At 32.2% G+C, this 18,970-nt stretch overlaps 1 protein-coding gene and 1 long non-coding RNA gene across 6 annotated transcripts in view; one reads left to right on the top strand and one right to left on the bottom strand.

Moving 5' to 3' along the window:
• Positions 1 to 3,913, top strand: part of LOC148618107 (uncharacterized) — a 28,092-nt gene extending 24,179 nt beyond the window's left edge. For both annotated transcript variants that reach the window (XM_088585973.1, XM_088585974.1), the window contains 5 exons: positions 389 to 595; positions 967 to 1,098; positions 2,307 to 2,366; positions 3,101 to 3,262; positions 3,621 to 3,913. In XM_088585973.1, the coding sequence (XP_088442099.1) occupies positions 389 to 595; positions 967 to 1,098; positions 2,307 to 2,366; positions 3,101 to 3,262; positions 3,621 to 3,706 (647 nt within the window). In that variant the 3' untranslated portion in view covers positions 3,707 to 3,913. The remainder of the gene's footprint in view (positions 1 to 388; positions 596 to 966; positions 1,099 to 2,306; positions 2,367 to 3,100; positions 3,263 to 3,620) is intronic.
• An 8,777-nt stretch (positions 3,914 to 12,690) lies between these two features.
• Positions 12,691 to 18,525, bottom strand: LOC148618106 (uncharacterized). 4 transcript variants are annotated; one of them, XR_015922646.1, is made up of 4 exons: positions 16,154 to 16,286; positions 15,015 to 15,123; positions 14,419 to 14,522; positions 12,691 to 13,848 (listed from the first exon to the last, which is right to left on the bottom strand). It is a non-coding gene; the product is annotated as an uncharacterized LOC148618106 (long non-coding RNA). The 4 variants fall into 4 exon arrangements; XR_015922647.1 differs by having other exon boundaries at positions 16,079 to 16,205; XR_015922649.1 differs by lacking the exons at positions 15,015 to 15,123; positions 16,154 to 16,286 and adding an exon at positions 18,296 to 18,525 and having other exon boundaries at positions 12,765 to 13,848.
• Between the last annotated feature and the right edge of the window lie 445 nt (positions 18,526 to 18,970).

Below are 18,970 nucleotides of genomic sequence, written 5' to 3'. Positions count from 1 at the left end.
TTTTGTTACTCTTGTAGGTATTATTTTTGGTTATTGTATGTTCTTGGAAGTGTGGCTGTTTATCATGTCTGGTCTTTGTCCCTGGATTACATTCCTTTGATTTCCCCTAGAATTTGGTTCCCTTGATTACTCCTACATAGTAAAATAAATATTCTATAATTAGATAATATAGAAACTAAAGTCGTTTGTCACTAAGTTTAATTAAAGCATTTCTTTATTGTTTAATTTCGAGAAGAAGGTCACGAAAGAAGTAAAATTTGGTATGTATAAAAGTCACGTTTTAACTTTAATTAAGGAAAATAAGTTCCATTATAATAGAGAAGATAAATCAGAGAAAATGTTTCAAAATAATTGTATATTATGAGAAAAACATGTTTTCATCGTACAGGCTGGGTAAAATATGGGAATAACAGCTTAGAAATACGTAACGGAGGGACATCTCTCGGTAACGTAATAACAACTTTAACCTCGTCAAATATCAGCTATGGCATGTGGCTCAGCTCAACAGACTCGATCTATATTAGATTCAGAGGGGCTCTGGAACCTGAGGATAAACTTAGATTTATATACTCTGTCGTCGATAATGCTACGGAAGGTAAGATCTCTTAGGAAAATAAGTGTCAGTGTGGTTTAGATAAATTATGATGAATTTATATTTCATTTGAAAAATTCAAAATAATGATGTTTTCTTTTCTTTGTTTTCATCCTAGAATAGATACATGCAGATAGAAAAATCAACGAAGATGGGTGTAACCATAGTCATCAAAATTCAAATTGAATTACAAAGACGAATGAAAAAAAAATAATCTAAATTTGAAATAAGTATGTTCTTACGTGAGTCCAATTTGAAGAAGTACTATTTTTTTTCAATGAGTGTGACCAATTTTGTAAGGGAGTGAGCTTTTATATTATCCTGCAAGTTATTTGGAATACATACAATTACTTTGTTTATAATATTTTTCCTAGTTGGTTGTCCAAAACCAAAAGACTATCTATGTGGCAATCTATACTGTATTGATAAGGATCTAATGTGTGATTCTGTCGACCACTGTGGTGATGGCACGGACGAAAATCCACACTTACTATGTTCCATGTCAGGTATAGTACAATAGTGTTTAGTCTAGAGTGATCACGACGCAAACAAAGGTAACAAACGAAAAAAGACAATGAACGACATACATGTAAATAAACACAGTAACAGAAAACTTTAATGGACAAGGACTTCTATTAAATTTTGGACCATGTTCAATAGTTGAGTGAAAAACTGGATTAGAAATTTTTGTTATGTATTTGGACGGTTCAATGCGATTCTTGTTTGAAAATCGAAATACATTAATATAAAAACAATAAATTTCTATAATCCAATATAAAAACTATAAATTTCTCTACGTGGTAAACGTGTATCAAAGAGTAATCTCCTATAAACAACGTTAGATCTAATTACATAGAAAGATCTATAAATCAAAAGTTAACCGATTAAGTACAAGTCCACATGAAATTCAGACTCTACCAATGATAAAGTGTTTCACAGTGTAGAAAAAACCACCGAACAAACGATGCTTTTTCAATCTACATATGTTATACGTTCACATAACAATAATCATTTCTGCATCCTGATCTGTACTTTTAAGAAAATCATACATTCATCTCCAACTAAAATCAACCGAATGAAACAAATAAAGAACGGTAACTCCTGTTTCTGAACAAGAAATAAAACTGAATTCGGTGGGTTTTTAACATGCATGAATCACCGTCTGTCTGATTTTTAGAAAGACTGATACTTAAAAATAAATACTTGATACTTAACAAATTGAATAAGTAAGCCAAATCCACTGTTGATAAGTTCTACCACGTACAATTCAATAAAAAGAGCCTCGTGTGAGGGATTACACATTTTGAACCGTGTCATTGTTATCTATTCTTGGCTTTGAGTTTTCTCATAGTCTTTCCATTTATACTGAAAGTTTTCCCGTATTCTCTTTTGTATTGAATGGTTTATTTCCAGACGTAATGAATACATCCCCAAAATATTATATTTAGTATGTTTGAAGTATTTCTTTCGTTTGTAATATCTTTAATATTCTTCAACCTGCTGTGAACCACAACTTTTAATGTTTTCTAAAATGGGGATATAATTGAACCTAAAAATGGCGTATGTATCAAACAAAAGATATTGTTTTTATACATTGTATATTATTAGCGTTGTAAATACTTGACACATTTATAAATCAGTTATTTCTATAAAATATATTCACGACGAGTATCATACATCTGTTTACAATTACTTTGCTATTTTGTACTGGTAGATCTTTGGAATAGATGGACCAGAAAAAAGGACTCAAAAGAAATAGAAATTGATAAAAAAGGTAATATTGATTTATCTACAAAATGTAAAGTTTTATGAAAAGCAAAAGAACAAATTTCGTGTTTACAAAGTAATGTGTCTGGTCATACCTGATACCTTTTAAGGTATTGGGATATAAATTACACACAACAAAAATTGCATTTACGCAGTTTTCATGTTGATCACATGTGAACCCTATGAAAAACATAAATCTATTACCGAAGAATTGAATCATGAAAATGTATGATTTAAGTGATATAGTCAACAAATATGTTTTAAGTGATTTCATGTATAAAACGCATAATCTTTTCAATTAATTTTGAAAACTTATATTCTTGTGTGTCTTCGTTTGGCCCTGAAATAGATATTTCCATACTGGTCATAGCACTATGTCTTACAGTTGACAAGCATTGGTTTTTTCTTTGAGTTATCCAAGAATACAGTCGCACAGTTGTTTTATCAAATTTTTAAACATGTGGAAAACGTAGCCGCATTTAAATGATTTTATTAGTAAAATTTGACATTGAAATTTAAGAAAAACGAAGAAAACTGGAAATTTGAAGAGCAAAGCCGTATTCAATATCATTTTCATATTGACAGAAAATATGTAACAAGAAATCTGTGCTGAACTAAATTTAGCGCTTGATTGTTACTTTTTAATGATGGAGCTTCATTCATTTAATAACAATGACCAATTAGTTTGGATGAAAAATATGTGCAAAATTGAAATTTTTCTCCTTTCTGAAATGTATTTAGGGTCTATAACAATAGACGATATACCTAATCAAGAACAGAAAATTATCATAAACCATTGTTTGGACGGGTTTGAATGTAAAAGTTTGGACCAGTGCATCCCACGACCTAATGTTTGTGATGGTTACTTGGATTGTCGTGATCAATCTGATGAAATATATTGTGGTAAGCAGTAAAATAAAACAATAATGCATGTCTAAACCTAACCCATTTTGGACTTTAAAATTATTTCTGTTTAGGCAAGGTTCAAAATACATTTAAATTAATATAAAGTGCTTGGTTTAGACAAGTTTTATGATTATTCAGGGTTCAATGTACTTGAGATAATAATTATGTCTACCAACCATCACAGTATTGATATTTTGATTTCTTGTTGTATGGCACTTTCAGTTTTTAGACATGTTTATCTTTACATTACTAATTACAATAACAGCTTTAAATGAAATTGAAATGCAATGATATAAAGTAAGATTCATTCTTCTTAATACATTAAGAATATCTTTTTTTTTCTCTTTTTTTTCAGAATACTATAGGAATAAAGGGAATCAGATAAATCTTGGTGCTGTACTTTTAATACTATTGCCAGTTTTACATATCTTTCCAACATAAACAATCTATAGAAATACATGATTACTCGCTATTCTCAGGATTCAAGTACCTTCCGTCCACGTGGACAGGTACGGCATTCCAGTTCACATGTGAAAAGACGATATAAATTGCTTCGATATTTCTTATCTGTGATAGGTACTGATTTGTTATTGTATTGTATGTCAAATCTATGCAATTGATTTGTAATAAGAAAATAAGTTTTTCTTGCGTTTCTTTTTTAATTTTAATAAGTTATCCGTGCATTTACGTTGTTAACAATAGGTCTGAAATTTCGATTCAATTCTTCTACTCGTATGTAAGGAGGCCTAACAATTAGTAGTAATCCATAAAAATGAAACAAAAGAATATTTTAAGAGTTCATTAAATACCTGAAAAGCGACAAGTGTAAGATGTACTGTTCTATATATTCTGAAAACATCTGTGAGTAGTAATCAAGTTCATCAAATTTATCATTTCCAGAAATTTAAGTAATGTTGTGTTTGAAATCTATATACATAAAGTTCGTGTAGATATCAAAAGAAAAATTAATAACCAACGATAGTTTGTCAGCAAAGTAACATTCATATATTAAGATACGTCATCACTTTTGACAAACCAGCATTTTAAACTTTATTTCACCACAATTTTCCCTCTTATTGCAGACAAAACTGTGCACTTGGGGGAAACTTTTTTTATAATACAAAATAGTGGCTGGACCTAGATAGTTGAAGTTCAAAACCGTTTTTTTTTCTATTTGAACTATTTAGGTGAACTCTTGATACTGACATGCTGGTCAATAGAATATAATGATCACATATACACGATAGGTGATGTTAAAAGTGTAAGTGAGTGGACCGTATCAAATGAATCTCAGATAATTATATTTTGACATCTCTGCAGAATTGATAAAAAAGGTCTCATGTAACTTTCTACTACATAGGGCATGTTATGCTTTTTTTCTAGATACACAGATTTGTCTGTAGTCAGAGAAAAAATTGTGATCAAATTGAGCATATTTGAAGAAAGGTTATGATGATCCTGAACTGACTCTACGCGGTACTTAACAACATCAAGCTTTACGAGTGTTACTGTTCAATTGTAGTTATCGTCCTTTGCATTATGATTGAAGTTTGTTCAATACAAGTAGTTTCGTAATCAAATTTGTATACATGGGGTAGTTTAACTTGAGTGTTAGTGTCGGTATCAATCAATTATTTTTATTATAGATAGATGAAAGTTAAACACTCCATGATCACTAAACTGACTTGTGTCGTAATAAAACTAAACAATACGATATTCCTGGTTAATCCCAGTCATCAAGCTGCCTTTTGGAGTCAAACAGGCTGCCCGCGGTAAAGTACAAACTGCACTGTTCAAAGTTTAAAAATATTACAAAGGATGCCTTACAATGGCAAGATTGTTGACATCATTGCAAGTCGTGCCAGCCAGCTACTCCGCACTGGAGAACTACCTAGTAAAAATTGAGTGCCAAGTTTTTCAAATTAAATTAATTGCTTTGAAATCATGCGTGTTGGTATTTATATTTTAGTATATTTGTATTGTGCTTGATGATAAAAGTTGCAATACAGCTTGCCGTGATTATAGATGTAGATTAATTTCTAAGAACTTTGTGAAACGATGTTTTTGTTTTGTTTTTTTTCCAATACATTGAATAGAATATGCTATCTTAAAATATTATAAACCACGTACAAGTCTCTCGGGTCTTTATAGGGACAGTGACTCCACATGTAATTATATTATATTTTATGTGTAATTGTTTTCGCTCGCAGAGAATGTGACGTTACAAACGTTTGCATCTTTTGAAATCTCAGTTGGGAATGGAAAGACAGAAAAATAAATAAGTCGTTCATTTTCAATCTGGCTTTAAAACAATTGCTTTCCAGTAGAAGTATCTAAGCCGTTGGACAAAAGAAAAACAAAAAAATTGGACCCGTTTCAATCAAAACAAAACCTGCTAGAAAATCTAATTAATCTAATTTAAAAAAGAACAATATGAAAACGGGAGCAGTCAAAACTTTGTGTACAATAAAATTATCACTAAAGGTACCGTTTCCGCAGTATTTGAAGACATTTATAATTCTTAGTGATTTGATAAAAAAGGAACCTTCGAAGTACGATGACACGTATACTTTACAATCTGGAATGAAATTGTGTGACATTAATTCGAAATGAAGAAGTAGCTGTACCGAACCATTCGGTAAACTATTCCGAAATAATAACATTGAAGACCTACAATTGTTCAATTTTTAAAGCTGTTACATTGGAAAAATTGCGCTAATACCTATGACTTGCAGTATTTTAATAAAATGGTTTATATTGCTTGCTTTAAAAATGTCGTTTGCATTGATTCGGAGTCTGGCAAAAAGCATTCCAACCAAAACGAATTAACATGTAGTTGCATTTTCTTTTTGTTGTGTGTGTCTGTTTTCCATGCCTGGTCTATGTCCCTGGATTACATACTTTCGAATACAGCTAGAACCTTGGTTCCCTGTTTCAACGGTTGATTCCAAACTATAAATTTCTGATAATTCTGCTTTATCCTCAGACATCAATTCTGTCATCATTACTTTCACATCTGCTTCGGCAAATTCAGCTAAATGTGTGGCATTTTAAATGTGTGACATGAGTGATAATATTTCTTGTCATGGTATCCACACTCGACAATACGTTTTCAGCTTCTTCTTATCAATTTATTTTATTTTGTTTGTGTTTTTCAACTAAAGCAGAAATTCGTGTAGTCCATTAAAGTCCTTCGAAAATTGTTCAAGCTTTTCCGAATTTTTATTCCCAAATGCAGCCTCTTCAATGGCAATCATATCCTCGCTTAACTGTGGTCAATCGTTGCACAAAGGGTACAACATAGTTGTCAATGATTGACACCATCAATTTCAACTTGTCTATCGTTGTGTTTTTGGCAAAACATGACTTCAATTATTGAAACACAGTTTCCTTTTTGTATTATTTCAATTGAAATGCTGGCATGTTGCATGTTTTAATCTTCGGTTATAGTTTTCTCACGTTCGAAAGAGAGCCTCTGTCCGTGTGGTACACGATACAGACTTCTCTGCAACTTCACAGACATCACAATATTTGTCCGACATATTACAGTTCATGTAACGAATGTCTCAGTTGTTTTTTGGCTGCTTAGTTGTCCGATTTTCAGGTACAAATAGAGTGGCTTTCCATTGCAACATAAGAAATTTTCTGCATATCGGACATGAAAAACCTACTTTTTCTTCGCGTGTTTCTGTTGACGATTGAATGTAAAAAATGATGGCAGACAGGCCAAATACTTTGGCGTTTTAAAAATCTCTATACAAATACTATATGTCACAATATCCATTACATTGTATTTGTCCTTTGAGTCCGCCATAATGAAAATTGACAATGTTTACCTTTCTAGTCTAAAAGTCTTTGTAGAAATTACCTGTTCTAAAACATTTGTCAATTAAAGTCATGTATATGTTACACGTTGATATAGACACAATAGAGCTAAAATACACACACAGAAAACAACGAACAGCATACATCCCTCTAAAAACCAGGATGAACTCGGAAGATTGAGCAGTTCCTGTCTCTTACACGACACCAGTCTTGCAGCTCGTGTAAGAACAAGTCTTGTGAAAGAGAAAGAATATATATGATAGATGAAAGATGTGGAGAGTACTGGAAATAGACAATCAATATTTGTCAAACAGGTCATGAAAACGACCGTAGAACTTTTGTATAAGCATCTAAGGCTTATCAGAAAAAATGGTGTAATGGTTAATATCTAACAAAGCGCATGAGTTAGCTAAATGGACAAACTGCAATGCATTGGAGCAGCTGGTATGTTGCTCCATAAAAAATGAGAAAATAAAATTTGTCGCTTTTGTCAAGTTGGCAGTATTGACTTGTTTAGAAATAAATTTGGGATATAAGTCAAGATAAGGAACGGGCCTCAGTGTGTCTCTTATTGAGTAAGACGAAAAGAAGATAAACACAAAATCTAGGATAATACAACATTTGCATTAGGTAAGCATAACAGGGGTGTAACAATATAGCAAACAGAGTTGCCTATCGGGTTGTTTACTCTTTGTTGAAACAGCAACTCACCACAATGTATCAACTGAGTCGTCAATCAAAAGGTTCGACGTCTTTTATTTGTTGTTTGATGCAGACTGATTCCACATTGAACATGGCTCGGCAAACAAGTTCTTGCATCAATAAAAATATTATCATACTTTTATACAAACCTGTTGTATTTATCAAATAAACAAACTGGTCGATATGTGCATCTTTGAAATAAGAATATATTAATTTGACTCTTTCCCATACAATGAAAAATCATCTAGACTGATCAGTGAGGCTATGCTTATTTAAGATGTCTACGACAATGTAATATAGTAACAAAGTAATGATTCTCAAAGCATAAGAAAGTTGGAATATAAGTATAATCGTTCATGCATTTGGCATAAAAATAAAACGAAAATTTGCGACATCAATTACTTTAATCGTGTAACAACATAACCCTGTTCCAGAAGCCTGATTGTAAGAAGTTTATTATTGTATATAAAGTCCGCGTAGTTACGGCAAGCATGGCATTAGGTATGAGTTGTAATATGAAAACGTCATACATACGTGCTAAAGAGATGTTGCCACAGATGAAAGGATTGACAAATGAATACGGAATGAGAAGTCATCAAGTTTGCCATATAATTTGGTAATGAGGTTTCTTTTTTTCAATCGATCTCTAAGGAAAACTTTTTCATAAGAAGAAACTTATTTTCTCTAATTTAAAGCAATTTTATCCAATGGGATTTTTTATTTCGAATGGAAGCACTTGTTATCATATGGAAAAAAAAACTGGTTCTCCATTTAGAAAATCGATATTCCAATTCGAAAGCAAGTTTTCTTATTAGGACAAATTTTTCCTTTTCTTTTTTTTTAGAATATTAGAATAAATAAGTTGAAAACACTAAATTATTGGGTACAACCATGAAATCGAAAACATCTTATTTGACTAAGGCATCGACCATTTTTATACTGAAGGGGGGGCTGGGATTTTCAATGTTGCTAAATAATTTTTTCTACTCTTCTTAAGATTATTTTATTTTTTCAATGGCGATTGGATTATATATTTTGTCAGGAATATGGCAGATTTTTTTGGGGCCAGACAAATTTACGATAAACAATAAATGGAAAATATTATATAAATATCAAGGGAGGACATATGAAAGTAAAGACTCAGGTAATCAGATATTGTTTTCGTGTTAAGAACAAATAAAATTAATTAATTGATTTGCATCCCCTCCCGCTCCTAAAAAATGACAATTTAAAACAAGAAAATGGGACGGGATTTTTTTTACTTCAGTTTCTTGTATGTAGGCACTGTAATATACAAGTCTTTCAATTCTTGGTGACGAAAATAATGTTTCCTCTCTGAAACTGATGTGGCTATGGATTTAGAACATGTCTATACACCAAAAAGATAAAATTAGGCCAGCAAATATGTGGTAAGCAGTAAAAATTTTTTTTAAAATCCTCCAAACCATCCCATATTTTTGGTGAAAGTTGGATGAAATTTACTTGGCCTAAACAAGACATGGCTTTGTCTGTAGCCAGGAATTGGTTAGGAGCTGCTTCTTTTTTCTAAACCATAACAGAGTACGAGAAATTCTGTGAAGCGTGCAGGCTGGAATTAGCTTCTGCGATATCACGAGAAAGTCTGAGACTCGTGCATGGCCATTCTAGAGAGATCACCTTGCATACACCGAACTTTATCACCCCTAAATATATCAATTAGACGAGAAGCAATCTATGAGTAAATTCATGATTGTATATTATATCTAATTAAAATTCTTGCACACTTATATATAGCAAATATGGGGTGACAGGAGACAACCTTGGCATATTTCTTATATGTTCATTGAAGGATGACGAGAGTGTTGAATTGTGGGATGACTTGGCATTTGGTGTTTTTGTAGAGTCCTTTACTATTTGACAGGGATTCCACAGTGTCTTAGTACCTTCCAAAGTGCATTTCTGTTAACTATGCTAAGGCCTTCTTGAAGTCCACGAAGTTTATGTAGAGGCGTGATTGCCATTCTTTTTACTCCTCGATGATGACCCGTAACGTGCACGTGGCAATTAGGTCAATACATGTACATGATCGACAGCATCGGAATGTGAAAAGTAGCTGAATTCCTCTCCAGCTTTTTGGCAGTTGCTCAGGTCGCCCTTCTTCGGAAGATTAATGATGTAACTTAAACTCCACTCATCAGGGATTTCCACTGTTTCTCATTTGTTTTCAAAAAGCTCATGCAAGGTGCTGTAAGGCCCCGTGCAGGTCCGAGTGTCAAAATAAGCTTGTCGTGAAAGGCAACTAAATAGTGTTCAGAACCCTGGCCGGGGGTTAGGTGGCTCTGCCCACAAAGCAACTGGGTTGTGTGTCCTAGGTGGTGGTCCTGACATTCTAGGGTTGTTAGGCCGTAATACGGAAAACCTGACCGCAAACCATATGTCAAGGTCAGGGACTGTCCTCATTGCACATCGTACTAAGAACTAATTCTAACAGAACAAATTCTAATATTAGAAGTAAGTTCGCATTGCTCAAAAGTATAGCAAAATCGTCTTTTTTCCATTTCAAGGTAAATGTTTTCTGACGCCTTAATTAGTTCATTACTGAACATGCTTGTATACATGCTTTTCATGTCATAAGTACATAAGAAATTTGTTGTCATTTAGAAACTGTAAAAGTTCCGAGCTGTCTCGTAAATAAATTCCTTGGTTTTCAACTATAAGGAGCAAAAACAATGTTCAGTGGTAGTTCGTTATAATGTTCAGTGGTAGTTCGTTACCATGTTCAGTGGTAGTTCGTTATAATGTTCAGTGGTAGTTCGTTACAATGTTTAGTGGTAGTTCGTTATAATGTTCAGTGGTAGTTCGTTACAATGTTTAGTGGTAGTTCGTTATAATGTTCAGTGGTAGTTCGTTACAATGTTTAGTGGTAGTTCGTTACAATGTTTAGTGGTGGTTCGTTATAATGTTCAGTGGTAGTTCGTTATTATGTTCAGTGGTAGTTCGTTATAATGTTCAGTGGTAGTTCGTTATAATGTTTAGTGGTAGTTCGTTACAATGTTTAGTGGTAGTTCGTTATAATGTTCAGTGGTAGTTCGTTACAATGTTTAGTGGTAGTTCGTTACAATGTTCAGTGGTAGTTCGTTATAATGTTTAGTTGTAGTTCGTGTAAATTTTGCAACTTTCTAATAGTTTGTTTAACATTCCTGGATAAATATAACACAAAAGTCTCTGGATGTTGATATCCATGTAGTTTCTCATTATAACATTATAATTTTTTCTACTATAAATCGTAAAATGTTAATATTACCTAAACTTTTTTTATGATAAACAGAATACAACATTATTTTTTTCACCATTGTGGAACGTCATTTATTTTTTTCTTGCCACAGAGAAAATATCTTTATTTTCCTTCAAAGAGTCCCAGGCCTCCGACCTCAATATAAAAATGGTCGGTGCCTTAAAATAAATAACATAAATCATAATTCGACCCACGCTCTGGTACTGTACTGTACTGTACTTTATATTCGGCTACATGTGTTTATTTGTTGTGTCTGTTTTATGTGATAAATAAAGTTATTATATAGATAGCAGTGATTAATAATCGAAAGTTCGATAATTCCCTGGTTAAAATTTTCGATAAACACACTGTATAATAAATTCTGTAATTACACTCTCGGACTATCACCTACAAAAACGTCACAAAACGTCACAACACGAATATCAGCACGCCGTACATAAAATTTTAAAATTTGTGTTGAAAATAGCAACGAATATGGAGGTAATCTGTATAATAAGTAGAATAATCCTGATCACTCGTGCAAAAAAAAAAAAAAAAAAAAAAAACACTTTAAGATTTAATTCGTGCGCGTTCTTCGGCATTCGTGTTCATATTTTTGTTATTCACTCTTCCCAGTTAATTATCCTAAGTTATTATGCACATTGTTGCGTTCCTTTCGTTTGGATTGATTTACCAAATCTGCTTTGGAGAGCTTGTTTAGAAACAATTATTAAGCTGCAACACCAATCACCGATATTTAATGCTCCAATTTCGATCAACCATGTGGCAGCTACTACAGGTACTGAGACATTTTGCAATGATATGAACAATGACAAAACCGGATGAATAATTAATGAAGAAAGTTCGTCAATACTAGAAGCATGTTCTTGGCCTGACTTAAGCAGAAAATATATGCAGATGCATATGCTCCTAAACATCAAAACATTTTAACCGAATTTCGAATTGATCTGTGACTGTGTTAATTCCAAACAAAAAGATTACTTATTTCATTTCTATCAGAGTGAATATCTCGATAAAGAATTTTCAAATTAGTTGGCATTTGAATATATTCATGCATTATTTTGCAAGATTTTAACTCTTTCAACTACTTTTATTCAGTAATACATTTATAAATCTAGTTGTATCAGGGCAAAAAAATCGTTCAAAACACAAGACAATTTAAATTTGCAAAACATTGAATTGCAAATCTTGCTCCGCTGTTTCTTCAACCTACCATGTCATGTGAGTAACCATTGGATGCAGATTCGCATGGGATTTAATGAAATGCATTTTATTTTACAATTTTTGATAAAATAAACTTATAGTTTCAATTTAAAAATCATGGGATTTTTTTATCCCATGGGATTTTTTTGTGTCCCATGGGATTTTTTTTTGTCCCATGGGATTTTTTGTTTGTAAATCAATACAGTTAGAAACATATAAAAATGGGTACATGTGTATGAAGAGGTATTATGAAAAGAAACCAGAAAGAACAAATGTGTGTGTAGATTGAATAAAGCTGTAGAATTTAAATAATTTTACATCTCTATTATTTATAAGCAAGTAATAACCAATGCATTCTCACATTTAGTAAGTATATTTATTACTTTATTAAATTTTATAAGGAATATGCATGTTTTTATGTATTTAATTACTCAACTTAAAAAAGAATTGAAGCTAAATTATCTTGATAAGTGTTATTTCTTGAACATGCTTTATAACAAAATATAGTTCATTCTTTTTTGCATTGCAAAAGTACTGATATTGTTGATAAACAACAAAAAGGTTAGTCTTTCATCACAATTCATAACCATATCCACATTCAACACAAAAGTATCTGTATTTTTTGGCATTTTATGTCCATTCTTAAACAAAAAGTGTTAAAATGCAAAATCAACTTTATTTAATACACCCCCTTTTGTGTAAAAATTGGGTTAATTTTGTGCAAAATTTTGGCAAAAATGAGCAAATTAACGCCTAAAACTTCTTTCATAATTTCCAAGGATATGAAATAGATGCCCATGCAACTTGACAGGAATTAAATGTCTGAATCAAAGTCTAACTCATTTTGAACCTTATATCATGGGCAAAAACCACCGTTCATATAAACTATTGCAATCTGGCTAACATAGACATAATAAAAACACCTAATATTGTCATGAATGTAAACAGATATAAAATAACTTAAGCAGAAAATGAATGCTTGATACACATTACAGCACATCAAATCATAGTAAGGTACAATAATGTATGTTCTAAGTTTTTCCTGAATCGGCAGACATTTATTAATGATTATTTAAAAAAATTAAAACCTTTTTTGCAATGGTGGGGTTTTGAAAAAAATGAATTGATTTCTTCTGATGAATAAACGTGTAACTACATTCCTATTTCAAAATTTACATGTTTGTTGCTTATGTCTAAATCCCTACAGTTTCCTCCAATTTTACCCTTCTGTGAATGAGGCTGATACATCTAAACTATTTCTTGAATGTCAACACTTTAGCTTCAGTGGGAATAATATTAGCAGTCACAAGTACATGTATGTACATATATCATATTTAGGTAGCAATGATGATTTCTTTACAATTGTACTCCAGTATCACCAAAAGAAGATTCTCAATTTCTCATTTGATGGTAATAATAGTAAAAGCTCATGTTATGTACTGCACACTTTGTAGTGATGATCTGATCATGATAGTGTTGCTCTTAAATATAATGTGAAAATCCTCCTAAAATTTTGCAGGAATTTCTTGCTGTATACCAGTAGCTATTCTGACCATAGAATCCCAACCAATAATGATACCTAAAAAATAGTTAAGAACTAAAAATGTCATAGTATTGGGTAGATTTTTAATTTAAAAAAATGCAAACAAAGCACAAAAATGTGATGTCAAGGTCAATTGTAATTAACCCTAGAGCATGTAGAAGGCTATACATCTTAAAAATGCTTAACAACATGCCAATTATCAAAAACCTACCTTGAAAGATAATAAATTAACAACCTAATGTAAACATGATTTGTGTTACTGGCTGACTAATTACTATGAGGGTGATTGGTCAGTTTCAGCAGGCAACAACCACCCCCTCACTTTTCAAAGCCATGCAAAGCATAATCTGTAGGTCTTCAACTCTATAAGGTTTCTTACAAATATTTATAACTTATTAATGTATTCTGATTTATATGTAACTCATTCATGTATAAAGACAGAACTTAATGTGCTAAGTTGAAAAACTAACTACAAGTAATATGCTTCTTGTGCTCAATCAACTAACAGAGTGCACAACATTAATAACAATTTGAAGTAAACTGATTACCTAAAAAAACATCAAAATCATGTACAAGTAATGCTTTACCATGCATATATAGGAATACCTGTAATTACAAGTTATCATATGTTGCTCTCACTACAGGATCCAAAACCCAATCCATCAGGTTGGTCAATGTATTAATAGTCATCTGGTATTATCAGGTTGTCCCTACAGTATACAAAGCTAAAAGTACTGCATTGAATCTCTACTGATGCATTTCTTCACATATTTTTTTTTCAAATACCTTGAGTGGTTTTGGAGGAGCTGTGCTAACAAGGTTTTCACATTAAAAACCAATCAGTTTAATTATCTCCCTTTATGGGTCTAGTGCATATATTATATCTTTACATAAAGCCTAACTTTACAATTTTAATAATATAAAAAATTAGATGACTTTTTAATCATTCAAACAGTATGCGTGAAAGTTTCTGATAGTCTGTTAAACGAAAACAAAATCAAACATCTCCACTACTATTTTACGAGTTTAAGTGTGCTTTCTATTAAAATGTGCGTCATGAAAGCTTCCCGTGTATACAAAGCAAAACTGTTTCAGCCTATTTACAATGTCATCAAGATTATGTTAAAAAATGCATACCTGTGGATGAAAAAAAATGTTTAATTATTTAATAATCACTGAGTATTGCATGTATAAGTACTTACTGCTACAGTAAACGTGTCAAATGATAATCGCCCTTTTTAATTGGTCAATATTCTTCTCTAAGAAATGTGTAAGTGTCTCTCTTTTAAATACAAGTCTTCACTTAAAGGTCTGAAAAAATAAAAATACAGCTAGACAAATTTAGTTGTACAAGTATTAAAATGCCAGCCCCATGTGTAAAGATTGAGTTAAATATGGTTCTGTTGGTATTGAACCCTCCCCCCTCCAAAAAAAACCCCCAAAAAAAACAAAAAACAAATGCCAATCAACATATTTCAATCTTTGCACACATCATATCTTATTTTAAGTTCTATATAAGAACTTTTAAGAACTAACATGTATTAGGAACACATACTAAGCAACAAATCCAGTTAAAACTTTTAAAGGATTGTCATGTAGTGCCTGTTTTGTACTATAAGTAAACAAATTATAAGTGTATTCCACTGACTGAAAACTTGTGACTTGTTCTTGTAATTAATGTTCAAATGAGGTTGAATTGATTACAAATACTTTAATTCTTCTTTGACAGATAAGTAGCTATATGCTGGGCAGATCCAGAAATTTGTAAAAAGGGCTGGGTGTTCATTTTTTCACCAAAAAAGTATTGCTGAAAAAAACTCCCCATTACTTAACAAGACATATTTTTAAGTGGAAATATTGATTTTGCTTGCTGGTTAAATATAAAAAAAATATTGCACTTGCAAGGCAAAAATTGTCATCCGGGTCGCCCTCCCCCCCCCCCCACCCACTTTGTAATGTTCATTATTATTTTTATAAGTCTTGCAATGATGGTACATATACAGTAAAGATCACTGTGCTCGCTGATTTAGGAAATGCCTACTCCATATTATAAACTTGGTAAGGAGTGACCAGTCCCTGTAATATAAATTCCCTGACCACGGTAACTTTAATCATTAAATATTACAATTACAGTGAACCTAATTCAAAAAAGGATTCTTAAGATACAATAAATATTCCTGCTTCAAATAAAATACTTGAAAAAAAATTCTAATTTTATAATAATAATGGGTAAACACCGCACGAGAATTCAGCTGTAGTTCCCAACCTGTGACTGTTTCAGGAGCAGAGTAGTCAGAGCAAATCATGCAGATTTTCTGGAGCAGTACAACTCCTAACTTACTGTAGTCGGAACTTGACGTATGCATTCATTGCTGTATTGAATTCGTTAGTTTCTGAACGACTGCAGCATCAGGTACCAGTATCGTATTGCATATCCCTGAGCGGGTGTACGTCAAAACATGGATGCCATAAAAATATAGTGCATTTTCTTTTTGCCTCTCTACAAACTAATGTTTTGTCAAAAGACATGAACGTTGACTCAAAAAATAGAGCAAACATCACACTGTAAGATGAAGAACTTTTTTAAAAGAAAATCTAACATAATATCATAAAAATGTTCCACTGAAAAGGTTGGTTTGGTGAGTGCAAAACGAAAGTGAAAGTAGGGAAAATGGCTATTTATAGTTCAAGACTACTTTTCTGTCCAATCTTCGTGGACTCACCCTATTTTCTTTGCGGGAAATTATTTTTTCACATGTCCTTAGAAATGCTACATAAGTGAAAGTTTTATTGAATCAATTTACATATTTTTTAAAAAATCCTAAAAATATGCACTTCACTATAGAAGTCTATGGGAAAATTAATACGATACTGAGACCATCAACACTTATCTCGCTGCTGGGACGAGGTCATAGCGGGGAATGAACCGTATACAAAAGCGTCTTGTGTCATGCGTGATTTCGGCACCCCGTTTCGCCACTGACTGACAATACATATCTGAGGTTTCCTCTGTAATTATCCTTTCGTATAACACTTGTTGTTATATCGATGTAGGAACGCACAAGATGAGCATTCCAGTAACGTAGTAAATAGTTGTACAAAAAGTTATTTCATAGCTAGCGAAGGAGTTAAATTTAGGTAAATGCTATGTATAATATAAATCCTTGGGCTAACGAATGAAACTGTACTTTCTCGGGACTTCGTCTTGATTAAACATAGTACGTGTACATTTTAATACCCAGATCTAACGTAGGATGCTGGCATGTCCGTTCGTCCATAGGATGGTGCATGCAAGCGAACCTCTTTCACGGGCTGCAGTAATTCGGTTTTGTAATGTAAATTAAAGCATGGACTGTAAAATCATTGGTGACAGTTATACGCAATTACACCTGTAATTAATTATAACTCCCTGTTACATGTACGGTTTTAATTCGCTAGTAAAATTATAAAAACCTTATATAAATTAAAAGAAAAAAAACCTCATTCACTAGTAAGCAGATCCTTTCAGTAAATATAATTATATACAAGGACTTCTATAATAGCCTATCAAAATCCTTTGGTTGTTATATTCAAAAAAGAAGTATTAAAAATGATATAATTGGATTAATGTGGATAATTTCATGCAAAATTTTGGTGAAAATGAGGAAATATTATACTATGACACACCCCTCTTTTTCTAGACCCCCACCCCTTTTAGAACCCACTTTCAAAATCTCGGTTAAGTTTACGTACGACACTACAGAGGCCAGGTGACGAATAGAATCGCCCTGAGGTAATTAAAAAAAAAATTAATTGTTTTATGGCTCAGACAGAACAGGTGACTCAACAGGTGACAGGATTTACCTGTCCAATATTGCAGTAGATGTTCGTTCCTTTACAGTTCTGATCATCCGTGTGTACATAGTGTACAAAAGTGCGTTCCTGTTACAGATGAGATGATGACAAAGGTATACTAGTATATTCCAACATTACAGTAAAAATCCTTAATTGTATAATTTCAAAATCGCCTACATACATGTAGGGAAACAGAAGCTCTAAAGTCTGTCATACCTCTGGTTATAGCTACAATTTATATGATATGCATTAAACTGTATTGTACATACGTGTAATAAAATTCACTAATTCTACTTTTCGAAACACTATACGGTGGAATCTATATGTACAATCTATACCTGGTGTACAATGAACATACTATTTTGTACAGTTCATATTGGTTACCAAGTGTCTACACGTTGAAGTTCAGTGAAAGTGTACATTGCGCGTTTTTCGATTCAACGTTTGCGCCAATTGGATAAAAAAGTAGTTTAATTGTCCCAACATATTTCCCCGTGGTTGAATTGCGCTTAAAAAGACTGGCACTAATTGTATCAGTAAAAGGCAGTGATATCAAATATTTCATAAATATATGAAAATAAAATGAAGTTAGGAATATATATATCCAAAAAATGCCAAAAAGATGTAATCTACACCTAAATAGATCTACCTTGTATTGGATCTAGTATTGAAAAATCTTTTAAATGGACATTAACTCCGCCCGGATAACTTGCCGGTCCCAAGTCTGGATGTCCCTATCATATGTAAAATCAATTTCAATTCTTCCCATGCGCGGTTGAGCCACGGTGCTTCACACGTCATACAATAAGGACACAACCAATGTCATGCCAAAAACTGTTTTAAAATATAGGAGAGTTCTTCGTGATGTCATCACTTACCTGTGATTTGGATTTGGTTGGCAAAAAATCCCTTGATTGGCATGGGGCATCAACTTTATATCATCATAACGTTTTCGTTTTTTAAGGTAATTGAAAAATTCTTTTGGTTCTCTACACTGCCAATAATACTCTTTTTATCCACGGAATTTTAAAATAAATATTCAGTAATTAGACTATGTGAGCATAAAAAATTTTAAATATTTTTTAATGATAATAGAGGTTTACATATAAATATCATTTCAAATTTACTTTTTAAGTAAAAGAGTAAAATATTTACACACAAAATATGAATTATTTTATCTAAATGAAACATTTTACAGAACCAAAAATTGGATATAGAATAACAAAGTTATAAAGTTTTGAAAATTGGGATTCTAATCATGAATTTGCTAATTGTTTATTTCGTTGTTTATTTGCCAACCAATTTGATACTTAATGATATGAAA

The sequence above is a fragment of the Perna viridis genome, chromosome 5 (assembly GCF_037379345.1).
Source record: "Perna viridis isolate PV_CMFRI_1.1 ecotype Kerala chromosome 5, ASM3737934v1, whole genome shotgun sequence".
Classification (NCBI taxonomy): domain Eukaryota; kingdom Metazoa; phylum Mollusca; class Bivalvia; order Mytilida; family Mytilidae; genus Perna; species Perna viridis.
Note: the sequence above shows the minus strand (reverse complement) of the source record. Positions and strands in the feature narration are given on the sequence as shown.